Raw genomic sequence first — 14,503 nt, 5'->3', positions numbered from 1 at the left:
GAGGAGTCAGTTCTTTGCATCAGGTGGCCAAAGTATTGGAGTTCAGCATCAGTCCTTCCAATGAATACTCAGGACTGATTTCCTTTAGGATGGACTGGTTGGATCTTCTTGGTGTCCAAGGGACTCTCAAGAGTCTTCTCCAACACCACAGTTCAAAAGCATCAATTCTTTGGCGCTCAGCTTTCTTTACAGTCCAACTCTCACATCTGTACATGACTACTGGAAAAACCATAGGGCTTCCCTGGTAGCTCAGATGGTAAAGCGTCTGTCTACAATGCGGGAGACCTGGGTTCGATCCCTGGCTCAGGAAGATCCCCTGGAGAAGGAAATGGCAGCGCACTCCAGTATTCTTGCCTGGAAAATCCCATGGACTGAGGAGCCTGGTAGGCTACAGTCCATGGGGTCGCAAAGAATCGGACACAGCTGAGCGACTTCACTCACTGGAAAAACCATAGCTTTGACTACACAGACCTTTGTTAGAAAAGTAATGTCTCTGCTTTTTAATTTGCTGTCTAGGTTGGTCATAGCTTTTCTTCCAACGAGCAAGCGTCTTTTAATTTCATGGCTGCAGTCACCATCTGCAATGATTTTGGAGCCCGAAAAAATAAAGTCTCTCACTGTTTCCATTGTTTCCTCATCTATTTGCCATGAAGTGATGGGACCAGATGCCATGATCTTAGTTTTCTGATTGTTGAGTTTTAGGCCAGCTTTTTCACTCTTCTCTTTCACTTTCATAAAGAGTTCTTTAGTTCTTCCTTTTCTGCCATAAGGGTGGTGTCATCTGCATATCTGAGGTTATTGATATTTCTCCTGGCAATCTTGATGCGTTTTTGCTTCATCCAGCCTGGCATTTCACATGATGTACTCTGCATATAAGTTAAATAAGCAGGGTGACAATATACAGCCTTGATGTACTCCTTTCCCAATTTGGAACCAGTCTGTTGTTCCATGTCCAGTTCTAATTGTTGCTTCTTGATCTGCATACAGATTTCTTAGGAGGCAGGTAAGGTGGTCTGGTATTCCTGTCTCTTTAAGAATTTTCTGCAGTTTGTTGTGATCCACACAGTCAAAGGCTTTGGTGTAGTCAATAAAGCAGAAGTAGGTATTTTTCTGGAATTCTCTTGCTTTTTCGATGATCCAGCGGACGTTGGCAATTTGATATCTGGTTCCTCTGCCTTTTCTAAATCCGTCTTGGAATGGAATACTACTCAGTCATAAAAAAGAAGGACAATTTGTGATTTGCAGCAACATGAATAGCCTTGGAGGGTACTATGCTAAGTGAAATAAGTCAGACAGAGACAAATACTGTACATCAGTTATATATGGAGTCTAAAAAGTCAACAAACTAGTAAATACAACAAAAAAGAAGCAGATTTACAGATACAGAGAATAAACTTGTGGTTACCAGCAGGGAGGGGCAATACAGGGGTTGGGGATTAAGAGGTACAAACTGTTACGTATAAAGTAAGCTACAAGGATTTACTGTACATCATGGAGACTATAGCCAATATTTTATAATAACTATAAATCGAGTATAAGCTTTAAAAACTGAATCACAAGTATATATTATATACTTGTATAATATACAATTATACTTCAATAAAAATGTAGATTTGTTTTATATATATATTACTACTATACTGACGTATCTAGTATGTTATAAAATCCATGTGTAGACATCTTAAAGATACAACTAGAAAAATGATGCTTCTCATATTTTTTCTCACACCTGCCATGGAGTCTCTACCCATCCAAGGTGTTAGCCAAGGGCAAAAATGTATCTGGTTCACAGTGAAATTATAGTTCCTTATTGTGGAAAAATTGGCAGGCAAAGTGGGAAATGGGCAATTAAAATCCTTTGCATTAAAATGGATAACCAACAAAGACTGTATAGCACAGGAGCTCTGGTACGTGACCGCCTGGATGGGAGGGGAGTTTGGGAGAGGGTGGATACATGTGTATGTGTGGCGGAGTCCCTCTGCTGTCCGCCTGAAACTGTTACAACCTTGTTAACACAACCTTGTTAATCAGCTATGTGCTCAGTCCTGTCTGACTCTTTGCAACCCCATGGACTGTACCCTGCCAGGCTCCTCTGTCCATGGGATTCTCCAGGCAAGAATACTGGAGTGGGTTGCCATTTCCTACTCTAGAGGATCTTCACAACCCAGGGATCAAACCTACGTCTCCTGTGTCTCCTACGTCTCTCTGCATCACAGGCAGATTCTTTACCCAGTGAACCATCGGGGAAGCCCCTAATCAGCTATACTTCAATATGAAATAAAGTTAAAAAAAAAAAAGTCCTATACAGCTGCACCTCAAGCTCACTGCAGGCCACATCTGAGGCTCTGTCTTCCTGTCTGTGTGTTTGTCCATTGACTGTGGGTGGGCCTCTTCATCCTCAGAGTTTCAGGGGAGGTGAGAGGCAGAAGGAAGAAGCTTGGAGTTCAGAATCAGGTCGCTGGGTTTGAAGCCAGCTCTGCCACGTCCCATCTATGTGACTCTGGGCACATAAACTAACACCACCTTCCCTGTCTCATCTGCAAAACACCAGTGATACTGATTGTGTTCGTCAGCTGCTGCTGCATCACAGTGAAAGGTTGTTGCTGAACCATGAAAAGACGCCGGGATTCTTGGCCTCCGGAGGAGAAGAATTCAGTCCGGGGCCAGAGATGAGACTTGATCGCTCAGAGCTTTGTGTAACTAGAGCTCCAAGCATCCTTACCTTGTCCTGAAGAATCCTGGACGAGCCCCCAAGATGAAAGGTTGTTGCTGAACCATGCAAAGACGCCGAGATTCTTGACCTCCGGAGGAGAAGAATTCAATCCAGGGCCAGAGACGAGGCTTGATTGCTCAGAGCTTTTGTGTAATAAAGTTTTACTAAAGTATAAAGGAGATAGAGAAAGCTTCTGACATAGGCATCAGAAGAAGGCAGAAAGAGTATCCCCTTGCTAGTGTTAGCCATGGAGTTATATACTCTCTAATTAGTTATTACAGTGAATCAAAAGAATGTCCCGAGGTTGTAAAGACCTCACTAGACCTACTCCCATAATTTACACCTTAAGATAACAAGATTAGCCAGAAGGTTTTTTCCAGAGACTGTCCTCAAGCAGGATACATTATTGTTATATAATCCTAAGGAATGTAGAGGAACAAAAAAAGTTTGTCCTTTCTTCCTCCTTGAGAATTCCAGACCCCTCTCTTCTTGGGGACCCCTGGACTTCTTATCAGTCTGCCTAGGAATTGACTGTCTCAACAGCACACCCCCAAATGTAATGACTTAAAACAAGCAATGTTCGGGGACTTCCCCGGTGGTCCAGTGGTTAAGACTCCGCCTTCCAATGCAGAGGACGCTGGTTCAGTCTCTGGTTAGGAAACTGAGATCCCACATGCAGTGCAGCCATTAAGCCTGCCCACCAAAACTAGAGAGAATCCTGCACGCAGTAACCAAGATCCTGCATGCCGCAACTAAGACTTGATGCAGCCAAATAAATCAAGCACATGTAAACAACAACAACAAAAGCGCTTGTATCCTCACAGTTTCCGTGACCAGGAACCTGCGTAGTGAGGTGCCACTGCCTCGCACATCGTGGTGTTGGCCAGGGCTGTGGTCTCATCTGAAGGCTGAGGGTAGCTCTGTCGTCACGCTCACTTACACGGTGCTGGCAGGACTGACTCCCTGTGGGCTGAGTTCCCTGTTGGCTATTGCCTGGGGACCTCCCTCAGTTCCACGTCCGTGTGTTTCTCCATAAGCAGCTCAAAACCTGGCGGCCACTTCCCTCAGAGCGGGCAAGGAGGGGCCGGAGAGGATGAGCTTGACCGAGGCTGGGTCTTTGTAATCTCCTCACACAAGTGACATCCCGTCTCTTCTTGTCATACTCTGTTCTGTTTAGAAGCAACTCACTAGGCTCAGCCCACAGTCAAGGAGAAGGAGATAGCACAAGGATGTAGATACCAGGAGGTAGGGTCAGGAGGGACCACCCCCTGCTGGCGGTCAACTCAGCTGAAATAGACCTGGCTTGGAGGTTGTTGGGGGCGTTAAAGGAGGTAACATCTGTTACACTTGGGGTCCTGCAGGTTGCCCTGTAATTGACAGGGTTGTAACTGGTGTATTTGTTCATTTGTCATTCTTTCTGCTTGTCAGCGCCTGGGCATCAGGGAAGGATGGGACCAAGGACAGGGCCTGAGATCCCAGAACACCCTGTTGTTCCACAGAACCCATGATGGCGCTGGCTCATGCCAGAATCAGCCAGGGGCTTGTGGGCTTGGCAGTTCACCACCTGGAAGGTTGAGACGGCTTCTTCTGGGAGGCCGGGTCCAGTCCTAGAGGAACCTTGGTGTCAGGGCCCAGGAAGGCCTCTTAGCACCTGGCTGGAAGGGGGGTGGGGCCACATCGATTCTGATGGGGGGGATCCTCAGTGCCTCCAGCTGAAGAAGGAAGTGATTGACCCCACCTGTGCTGTGTGACCTCAAGCAAGTTTCCCTCCCTCTCTGGGCCTCCCCCTCTGACCTGCCTGCCTCACCCCAGCCCTGTTACTGTTTGGGGTGAAGAGGGCTCACAGAGGGGCAGGCAGCCGGCGTGGGGGTTGGTAGCCCTCCCCCACCCCCCCTGGCTGGTCCTTGGAGGGGCCTCCCCGGGTCTCACGGCCACCCCCGCCCCTCCCCTGTCACTGCAGGTCTTCTCCATTGTGGTGTTCGGCTCCATCGTGAATGAGGGCTACCTCAACAGCCCCTTGGAAAGCGAGGAGTTCTGCATCTACAACCGCAACCCCAATGCCTGCGGCTATGGTGTGACTGTGGGCGTGCTCGCCTTCCTCACCTGCCTGCTCTACCTGGCCCTGGACGTGTACTTCCCCCAGATAAGCAGCGTCAAGGACCGGAAGAAGGCCGTCCTGTCCGACATCGGCGTCTCGGGTGAGCCCCACCCCGGTGGGCACTGCCCCCCCCCTCCCCCCACCAGCAGCACAGAGTCTGCAGGGGGCTATCCCGGCTGTGGTCCTGCTCAGCCTCACACACACCTGGGAGGTGGCTGCCACTCTTCTGCCCATTTTCCAGATGGGGAAACTGAGGTGCAGACACTTGTAAAGGGACAGATTTGGGGTCACAAGGCTGGCAGCAGGGTCGTGTAGGACCAGGGCGGGGCCCGAGACCCCAAGACAGCCCACAGCTCACGGCAGAGTAGGAACACAATGTCCAGAGGGGTTTCCTCTGCTTTCACTGGCCTCCTCTGGCCCCTCTCCCTGGTGGAGCCCCTTGAGAACTAAGCCGGGTGATGGCCAAAGGCCCGGCACACAGTAGGTGCCCTGGGAGGGTCAGGACTGGAGCTGGGGTGCGGCCCTTGCCCTTCAGAAGCGGCTTTGGCAGAGGTACCCTGGCCTCTGTCCCCGTGAATCCGAGAGACTGATAGGAGGAAGCCGGGCTCGGTGTCCCTGGCCTGGGGCTCTCAGGTCTCTGTCTGGGGTCCCTCCAGCCGCTTCCAGGGCTCTCAGGATGTGTCTGGTCTGCAGGCAGTGAGGCCTGGGGCCTCTCAGACTTGAAGGTACAAATATGCCGCGAGTGGTTCTCAAACTGTGCTCCACAGAGCCCCAGGGTTCCTTGGCAGTGCCTCTGGGAAGGGCTGGGCTCTAGGCGCCACCCCTTGGGCACACACGCTCTTCATCCAGGGCAGCTCTGGACTTCTCTAGGTAGACTGTGGGCATCCAGAGAAGAACTTGTCCCCACAAGCCTCCCACTCCTAAAACTCCCAGACCTGGGCTCTCTAAGGAACCCTCAGTCACCTCCAGGCTCCGTGGGACTGCAAACAGACGTGTCCCCTCGTCCTGCTCGGTCTAGTTCTCTGGGAGGCTGCAGCCAGGTTGTGGGGGGTGTTTCAGGTGGCCGCCCCTCACAGAAGAGCTGCAGGCCTCAGGCTGGACCACGGGTCAGTCAGGGATTCAGCCGGGAAGCCTGTGCTGGCTGATTAGAGCAGCGCAGCCCAGGCTCACTGACTTTTCTCTGTCTCTCCGTCTCCCCGTCCCTCCCTCTCTCCCCGCCTGCCCCTCCCTGCCTCTGCTCCGGTCCTGGCCGCCTCCTTCCCGGGGTCTCTCTCTCTCCTGCTCCGGGTGTGGCCGGCCTCTCTGTTCCCGCCTGTGCCTCCCCCCTGCTTCCTGCGCTCTGACCCCCCACCTCCTCTCCCTCTGTGGGTGGGGAGCGTGGGAGACACACCCTCGAACCTCCCCGGTTCCTCGGTTTCCCGTCTCCTCCCCCCCGCCCTCCCCCGACGTGGGCTGCCTGGCCCTGCGCCCACCCCAGCCTTCTGGGCCTTCCTCTGGTTCGTGGCCTTCTGCTTCCTGGCCAACCAGTGGCAGGTCTCCGAGCCCAAGGACAACCCGCTGAACGAGGGGACAGACGCGGCCCGGGCCGCCATCGCCTTCTCCTTCTTCTCCATCTTCACGTGGGTGAGTACACCGTCCAGCCAGCCCACACCAGCCCGCCCCAGCCGGGCTCCCGGGCGGGGGGCCTTTGAACACCAGCCAGGGTCTCTGTGCTGCTTCCCGCCTCAATGCACACGGCGGGGCTGCTCCCTGAGGAGGGAGACCGCTGCCCTTTGCCAGCCAGGATGGTCGGGGGTGATGGCAGACCCTGGCTCTGGTGCAGGGCACTCTTCCTGTGGGAACGGATTCCCCTCCTAACCACTCTGGTCATTGGGAGGTAGTTATTTACTGTTCCCTTTTACAGACGAGAAGGCTGAGGCCTCGAAGGGAAGATAAGGCTTTGAGATTCAAGGCTGAGAAGGAGCAGAGACTGAGTGTCAGGAGTCCTGGGTTGAATCTTGGGGTTTCCCCTAGTGTTCTGGGCCTCTGTCTTCCTGTCTGTAAAATGGGGAGATTGGGTTTGCAGTGGGATGGGTCACAAACACAGGTGCCCATCTGGCAGGCAGAATGAGAGAAGGAGTGCGTGGACCGGGCGGCAGGTGTAAAACATCCTGAAAGGGCACCCTCTACCTGGCCCCTGTGCTGAGCAGGACTAGGGACCCACAGAGGCCAGGGCTTCTGGTTTTCCCAGGGAGGCCAGGAATCTGAACTTCTCTGTGGATTCTGATCTTTGTGTGTTAAAAACCCATATATATATGTGACCTCCACATACATATGTAGGTCAAAAAAGGCATGTCTCTGGGCCCCCCTGGCCAGAGGTCACCCCTTTGTGGACTTTGGATCTGGTGGTCTCCAGCACCAGGCAGCATGACAGCGTGACTGGCTCCTCCTTCCCACTGATTCCATGTCCTCTCAACATTTTTTTTTCTCCCATCTCCCTTCTGCAGATGTCTAGGGTCATATGGGCTCTGTTCCCCTGTCCCAAGGGGTCTCCCTTCCCCTCCCACAACCCCCTCCCGTCCATGCCTTTGAGCTGTCCTCGGCCTTCTTCAAGGAGAAGCCCTCCGGCGCTGTATATAGGCACCAGCGCTGGCCACTCCTGTGAGACCGTGCTGCAGCCAGCCTCCCCTGTCCCCCTCCTGCGCCCATCCTGGCCAAATTTCTTCCTCTTTTTGTGGACACCGAGACATCCATTTTCCCCTGGGGCGGGGCTTGCAGAGGAGGAGTGAGTGATTGGTCACCGGGACTTCCAGGGGCGGAGTCTGAATGGCTGACTGACAGGTGCCGACCGGCTCCCTGAAGCCAGCCTCCCTGATGGCGCCTCTGCCTGCCCCTTCTTCTTCCCCGCCGGCCTCACCCCTGCTCTCTCCTGGCAGAGCCTGACCGCAGCCTTGGCCGTGCGGAGATTCAAGGACCTTACCTTCCAGGAGGAATACAACACGCTGTTTCCCGCCTCGGCACAGCCGTAGGCCTGCACAGCTTCCAGAAGCAGGAAGCCCTAAGTATATGCCCAGTGGCAAGGTTGAAGGGCGGCCCACTGCCTGGACCAGCCGAGATGCCAGGGCGTGCAGGGTAGTGGAAGGCTGGCTAGAGGGGCCAGTTAAGGCTCACCACTTCCTCATCACCTCCTTTGTTGATTCTTCATGTGTCTGTTCATTCAGTAAACATTTATTGAGCAACTGTTCTGTGCCTAGTGATGAATCAGAGGTGGTTCCTGGCCCCGGGAGCCCACAGGCTGGGGATGGGAAGAGAGACAAACCGAAATCTCTCTCAAACGCGCTGCCACAGGCCGGAGGTGGCTCCGTAAGAGCTGCCAGGGTGCCCAGCTGTGGGCTGAGAGCTCCTCCTACAGCTGCAATGTGAAGGCCGATTTTACAGTACCCGTGGAGGCTGGCTGCCGAGAGGGGCCTGGCCCGGCACAGCAGAGGACTCCTGGTCCGGCTCTGCTGTTGTGTGCTGTGGGACCCTGGGCAGAGCCACGCACCACTCTGTGCCTCAGTCTGCCTCCCTGGACTGAGGAGTGGTCATGAACCAACCTCTCAGCGCTGTTGTGCAGATGAAACGAAGGTTGGCACAGGGCTTGGCACAGAGATGCTCAATAAATGTCAGTTCTTCTGTTCATTCATTCATTCTCTTCAAGGAGTCAGGGACACCTTCATAACCTCTCCTTTGGGAGTGATTCCTGTGTGGTGAATCCCTGATCTTCCAAAGGACCCTGGTCTCCAGTCCTACACAGGTTCCCTCCCCGGGGCCCTCGGCTGCCCTGGAACACAGACTGGCCCCTGGGGCAAAGCCCTGCGCAGTGGAGATGCCGCAGAGAGTGCGCCTGCTCTGAAGAAGCAGAGCCAGGTGGACCACTAGGTCCCTGGGCTCTGAGCGGAACTCCCAGCCTCACCTCTGCACCCAGGCCCAGCAGGGGCCCACACCCCCTCCACAGCTCCTGTCTGTGGCTCTTTGAACTGGATGGCTCAGAGAAGCCTTGACTCAGCGGGGATGAAGAAGTGACCACAGAGATAGCGCTAGCTGCCTGTAGCCAGAGCCCCGCCCAGGAAGGATCTGCAGAGGTCATCGGCTCTAGCCCTCTGCCTCTGTGCAGGACAGCAGTGGAGCCAGGGAGCTCGGGAGGACCGTGTCTGCAGAAATTCCTCTTAGGAACTCATTCATCCATTCCCTTTGTGCTCTTATGGACTCACTGATGGCTCAAGGGTGCTAAGACGTGGCCTCTACCCTGGGTGGGGGAGGGGCTTTCCACCTCCCTTCCCCAGGCTCTTGCATCTGGGCGCCCTGTAGCCAGGACCTCATACCAACATCATGGAAAGTATAAGAGGGCCACTGCTGATTTCCTCAGCCTACCTCCTGAGGCCTGGTCTGCCTTTCCCAGGCCCCTGGCACTTCTGCCCCTGCCTCTCACCTGCTGGCCCTCTCAGGTTCCTGGTTGAATTAGTGCCTTGTCAGCCGGCCGATCAAAAGGAAGGAGATGGGGAGGGCCCTGGCCTAAAGGGGCAGGACCTCCATGTTCAGATCTGGATTTTGGCACTGACTCTTCCATGAGGCCCCCCTTTTCTAGGCCTCAGTCTTCTTGGCCCCCAAACAGAAGTATGTAGAACATAAGCATCTTCCCATCACAGGCAGATGATCTGGGTTGGAAAGACCTCTGGAGAAGGCTTTCAGCATAAGCCTGTAAACATTGTCTTTTAATGACAGATTTAATTTATTCCCTAGCTTGGTGTGATCAGTTTCATTGTCTTTAATGATAATGTAATTGCTTTTACTTAAAAAGGGTTTCCCACCTATGCGTATATGCTATAGACAAGTCTTTCCCAACTAAGTTCTATGTAAAAAGGACTTCAGTAGTCAGATAAGTGGTTGCTTGCTTGGGGATCCCAGCATACATGAAACATTCAAAGTTCTGATGACTCCTGTGGTCCTCTGTTTAACTCAGTTTCCCAAACTTATTTGATTAAACATTTCAGTTAGAATTAGATTCAGCAGCAAATGACAGAAATCACAAATGCAGTGGTCTAAAAAAAAGTGTTAAGTCTGGAAAGACAGTCCAGGGCTGGCATAAGTGACTCCAGAAGTCTTTAGTGACTGAGGCCTCTTCCATCCCTACAGTTTGGCTCATGGACCTAATTGTCCAATATGACAGCTAGAGCACCAGCTCTCACATCTGCATTCCAGTCATCAAGTCAAAGGGTGAGACAGGGAACTTGGGGCTGACCCATTGGCTATAGCTTAGTCATATGGCTATGCCTAGCTGCAAGAGGGACCAAATAACTTTTAAGAGAGGCCAACATTTCTCTGTCCCACCAAGAAATTTTTTTCTCCATCCCATCTAACATCCTAAGAACACAGTTGGAGAAGAATATTATGGGGCTTAGGCCATTTTAACACTCCAGAGTGGATACTCTAGAATTTTTTTTGACCCTCATTAGCCTTTGGCTTTAGGGTCATCAGGCAGGTGATCTCCAAAGTTCTTATTGGCTGGACAGTGTAGTTCGGGGTTGGCTTGTGAGGACAGCTTTCCTCTGACCCCTTCAAGCGTGTTTTGAGGATATTTAACCCTCTACTGTCTGTGTCCTGTGGACTAACCTCTACTAACCCAGTGCTCTTGTCTGTCTCTCCCCTAACCGCCCCCTCCCGCCTGTCCTTGTCCCTGCCAACCCCCATCCCCAGGCGGGCCAGGCTGTGCTGGCCTTCCAGAGGTACCAGATTGGCGCCGACTCGGCCCTCTTCTCCCAGGACTACATGGACCCCAGCCAGGACTCCAGCATGCCTTACGCCCCCTACGTGGAGCCCAGCACCGGGCCAGAGCCCACGAGCATGGGCGGCACCTACCAGCAGCCGGCCAGCGCCTTCGAGCCCGAGCCCCAGGGCTACCAGTCGCAGGGCTACTGAGCCACAGGGACCACCTGCCCCCCGCCTGCCCCTGAGCCGCCCCAGCTGCCCCCTGCCCCCTCCCTCCACACCCAGCCCCCCTGCTCCCTCCCCGGCTGCCCTGCCCGGCACCTCCAGGTGGTTCCACTGAGGTCCAGGGCCGCTCGGGTGGGCGGGGGCAGTGAGGTGTTGGGGGTGTCCACATGTGTGTGCAGCGTTCGTTCCTTATGTCTGCGAGCCTTCGTCGAGCACCTACTGTATGTCAGGCCTGTGCTTGACACGAGTGCTAAGACAGATGGTCCCCGGAGACGAGGAAGAGGGGATGTGGAGGAGGCCCTGCTCTTAACCAGAGGTAGGAATGGAGAGAATGTTCCACCGGGAGGATGCTGGGAAGGTTTGACTGCAGGGTGTGAGTACCCGCAGGACAGTGGGGGCTGTCACCTGCTAGGAGTGACACCCCCGCCCTGCTCGGAGTGTTGGGCCGTCTCCATTTTATGGTTGAGGAAACTGAGTCCTGGCGAGGTCAGGGTCACTCAGGCAGCCAGTGATAGAGGTGGGGCCACCACCTGCTGCCCCCCAGGGTCTCCACCTTCCCCCATCCCCGAGCCCAGGGCTGTGCCGCTTAGTGCTACACCCCCCCGGGAGGCCTTGGGGACCTCAGCCCGTGAGACACCCTGATTCTGCTGCAAGCCAGGGGCCTGCTCTGCCCCGGCTGTTCCGCCCAGTGGGACAGCCCTGCCTCCAGGCCCCTCTCCCCACATCCCGCCGGCCTCTGCCCTGGCCGCCTTCCCGGGCGAGAGAGCCGAGCGGGCCGGCCTGGCTCCCCTGTACCGCTCCGAGCTGTGTGCATCCTCCCAGGAGCTCCAGCAGGCCTTCACGGCCTCCCGACAGAACGACCACTGTCCCTGCCTCTAGGAGTGGCGCGCTAAGTCCCTGCCTGGGGCTGGGTGGACAAGGAGGCCTGGAGGGGGAGTGCCTGGCCCAGGATCACAGGGAGTGAGTGGCAGAGCTGGGCTTGCTACCTGGGCTGCTTCATCCAGCCACCCAGAAGGTGCCCCCTTCCCTGCCCCTGTGACCTCCCAGGAAACAGAACTGATCTGGGACACTGTGTCATCTTTTCCTCATCCGGGATCAGCTGGGGGCCGAGGGGCGGGGACGGCCAAGCCAAGGCCTTCCAGAAGGCCTGCCAAGTGACTGGGCTCCCTGTGGGAAGACAGGGCTCTAGACCCAGCACGGCCTCCACCTGGAAGCTGCTGCTGTGGGACAGACTGTCCCCAAGATGAGTGGTGAGAGCCCCTCAGGCATGGAAGTCTGGGGGAGGCCACAGGCTAGGGGAGAGGGTGGCAGGTGTCCCCGGAGGCACGGGGAGTGTGAGGAGGGACTCTTGTATAATGCAGGCTCCCCACTGAGCCTTATAGGATGGGGAGGCCTTGAAGCGGGGAGACAGTTTGGGGACAGTGTCCACCTGCCAGTGCCTTGGGGAGCAGGGCAATGGGATTGTGGGTTGGCACAGTGCTAGGTGTTCCCACCACCAGCCCCCACGAGAACCCTAAGAGGCAGGTCATATCCACTCACTTGCTTGTTGATGCAGCAGTGATGGGGCATTTGTGGCAGGAACACAGAGGGTGGGGTCCCTGCCCTCAAGGAGCTGACTGTCCTCAGAGATGAGCGTTAAACTGACCGCTGGACCCAGGGTCCCTCACCGGGGCCAGGTGTTGTGTGAGTATGGCTGTATGGACTGCAGGTCCCCACGGAGGGGCCTGGATGATGGGTCGGTGTTAGCGTGGCAGTGAGGGAAGGAGCGGGAATTCTCTTGGCAGAGAAGCAGCATCATTGCCCCCGCTTAACAGAAGGAGAAACTGAGGCTCAGTGCGTGAGTGAGTTAGCAGTGGAGCGTGGATCAGGTCTGATCAAATCCTCCCAAGGGGCAGCAGTGTTGGGAGAGGACCCCAGACAGCCGGGTAACAGTTGCTTTTTGGGGACTTCAAATTTCCACATCTGGGAAAGGGGCTCCCCTAGGGTGGCCCAGGTTGGGACAGGATGGGACTCTGGTATCTTCCACGTTGAGCAGTGGAGCCTGCACTAGACCAGAGGTTTGCAAAGCAGGTCAGGGTGCAGGTGGACGTGGTGTGTTTCTGGTAGAGAGAAGTTCGGTGCCCATGCAGGATGCTATGAGAAGTCCTCCCCCTTGCCCCCTCCCTACCAAAACCCTCTCTTGCTGATGGGTACCAGGAGACCCCATGGTGCTGCCCATCTGTTCCCCTGGGCACCGACCAGCTGCTGGTGATGCTGGGTGAGAGAGCAAGGTACTGGGTATTTATTACAGAATCTCCTTGCCACCCCAGAATGGGAAGGTTTACCAGACCCCCTGCCAGAAATGGGGGTGCTGAATCATTTCACTCAGCCTTCCCCACTAGTCTGGGGGTGCCACCCAGGCAGGACCCCATCCGTGGTCAGGCTGTGCCCTGGTGGGTGAGAAAGAGGACCAGAGATGTGGAGCGAAGGATTTGACTGAGACCCAGGGCTCCTGACTCCCCTTCTGAGTGGTCGGTGGGGAAGTCTTGCTGCTTCTGTTGGCTGAGGACAATCCCCTGGAGGCCTCAAGCCTGGAGCCAGTGCTGACAGGTCAGTGGTACCCCCTCTCCCTCCCTGCTGTCTCCCCCCTGCTTCCAAGCCCTTCCTTGGAGAAGGGCACCCCTGCAGTCTGACCTTGCTGAGTTTGGACCCCCTCCTCCCATCGCATACAAGAGAGGGCCAAGGAAAACTGGGTTCCACACGAGTTTAGAGCTGCAAGGACCCTTACAGGGGCGAAGTCTGGGCCAGGAAGACAGTGATTTGTCCACGGTTAAGCACAGAGCTAGAGGTTCCGGATCCAGGTCTCCGGCCTCTGATTGTGCAGTCACAGGTCATCTGCCTGGGTGTGACTCCTACCACACCTGGGGGTGCAACTGTTGGGGCTAGCTCCGAGGGTCCCAGCATCTTCTCCCCACTCCAACCTTCCCAGGTTCCCAGGTGATTCTTGATCTTCAAAGACTGTTGGGGGTCCCAGGCTTTCCCCATGTAGCCAAGACCCCCCCCCCAGTACTACCCCTCGGGAGCCCCTAATCTTGGCCCAAGACCCCTTTGATTCTCTACGGAGCACAAAGGGGGAGCACCCCTCCCAACAAGAGTTTGTGGGAGGATGGATGTGTCCACCCATCTCCTGGCGCTGCCCCTCAATGTGACACTCCCCATCCCCAGGTGCCCACAGCCCTTGTCTGGCTGCCCCTGCCCTACCCGCAGCGTTACTGCCTGTGTATAGTATAAATATATATATTTTCTATATATAAGATGTATAATATAAGGCTCCACAAATATATCTGTGTGTGTGTGCGTGTGCGCAGTGAATGGCGGTCCCCATCCTGGACCCCCACTCTGGACTCCCCCACCACCTGGTTAAGTCTCTCAAGAGTGAATCCTGGCCCCGTGGCACCCTCCTCTATGCCATCCGTCCATTTGTGGTGAACCAAGTGAAGGTGGTGACTTCTGGTGACATAGTAATAAAGAGAAGACTCGAAACCCACCAGCGGACTGCAGAGTGTCACGGTGTTGCTTTGTTCTTCGCGAGTGTGGCTTGGTGTTTCCCCGTCGCCTCTGTCTCCCCTGACCTAGAACATGCTTTATTGTTCATTATTGCTTAGTTAAAAAGTAAAATCATTACAGTTGTACCCCCCAACTTGACTTGTGTACACGCACACACACCCCATCGCCACTCCGTAGCCTGGTCCATTCTAGAG

At 54.9% G+C, this 14,503-nt stretch overlaps 1 protein-coding gene across 3 annotated transcripts in view; it reads left to right on the top strand.

The window, feature by feature from the left end:
• SYNGR1 (synaptogyrin 1) overlaps positions 1 to 14,289 on the top strand; it is a 31,364-nt gene extending 17,075 nt beyond the window's left edge. Inside the window, exons 2-4 of one of the 3 annotated variants that reach the window (XM_043880905.1) lie at positions 4,674 to 4,911; positions 6,289 to 6,434; positions 10,527 to 14,289. In XM_043880905.1, coding sequence (XP_043736840.1) covers positions 4,674 to 4,911; positions 6,289 to 6,434; positions 10,527 to 10,748 — 606 coding nt within the window. In that variant the 3' untranslated portion in view covers positions 10,749 to 14,289. Of the gene's footprint in view, positions 1 to 4,673; positions 4,912 to 6,288; positions 6,435 to 7,726; positions 8,031 to 10,526 lie in introns of those variants that run through there. The other 2 variants (XM_043880906.1, XM_043880907.1) reach the window with 2 other exon arrangements.
• The last annotated feature ends 214 nt before the right edge of the window (positions 14,290 to 14,503 follow it).

The sequence above is a fragment of the Cervus elaphus genome, chromosome 22 (genome assembly GCF_910594005.1).
Source record: "Cervus elaphus chromosome 22, mCerEla1.1, whole genome shotgun sequence".
NCBI lineage: Eukaryota > Metazoa > Chordata > Mammalia > Artiodactyla > Cervidae > Cervus > Cervus elaphus.
Note: the sequence above shows the minus strand (reverse complement) of the source record. Positions and strands in the feature narration are given on the sequence as shown.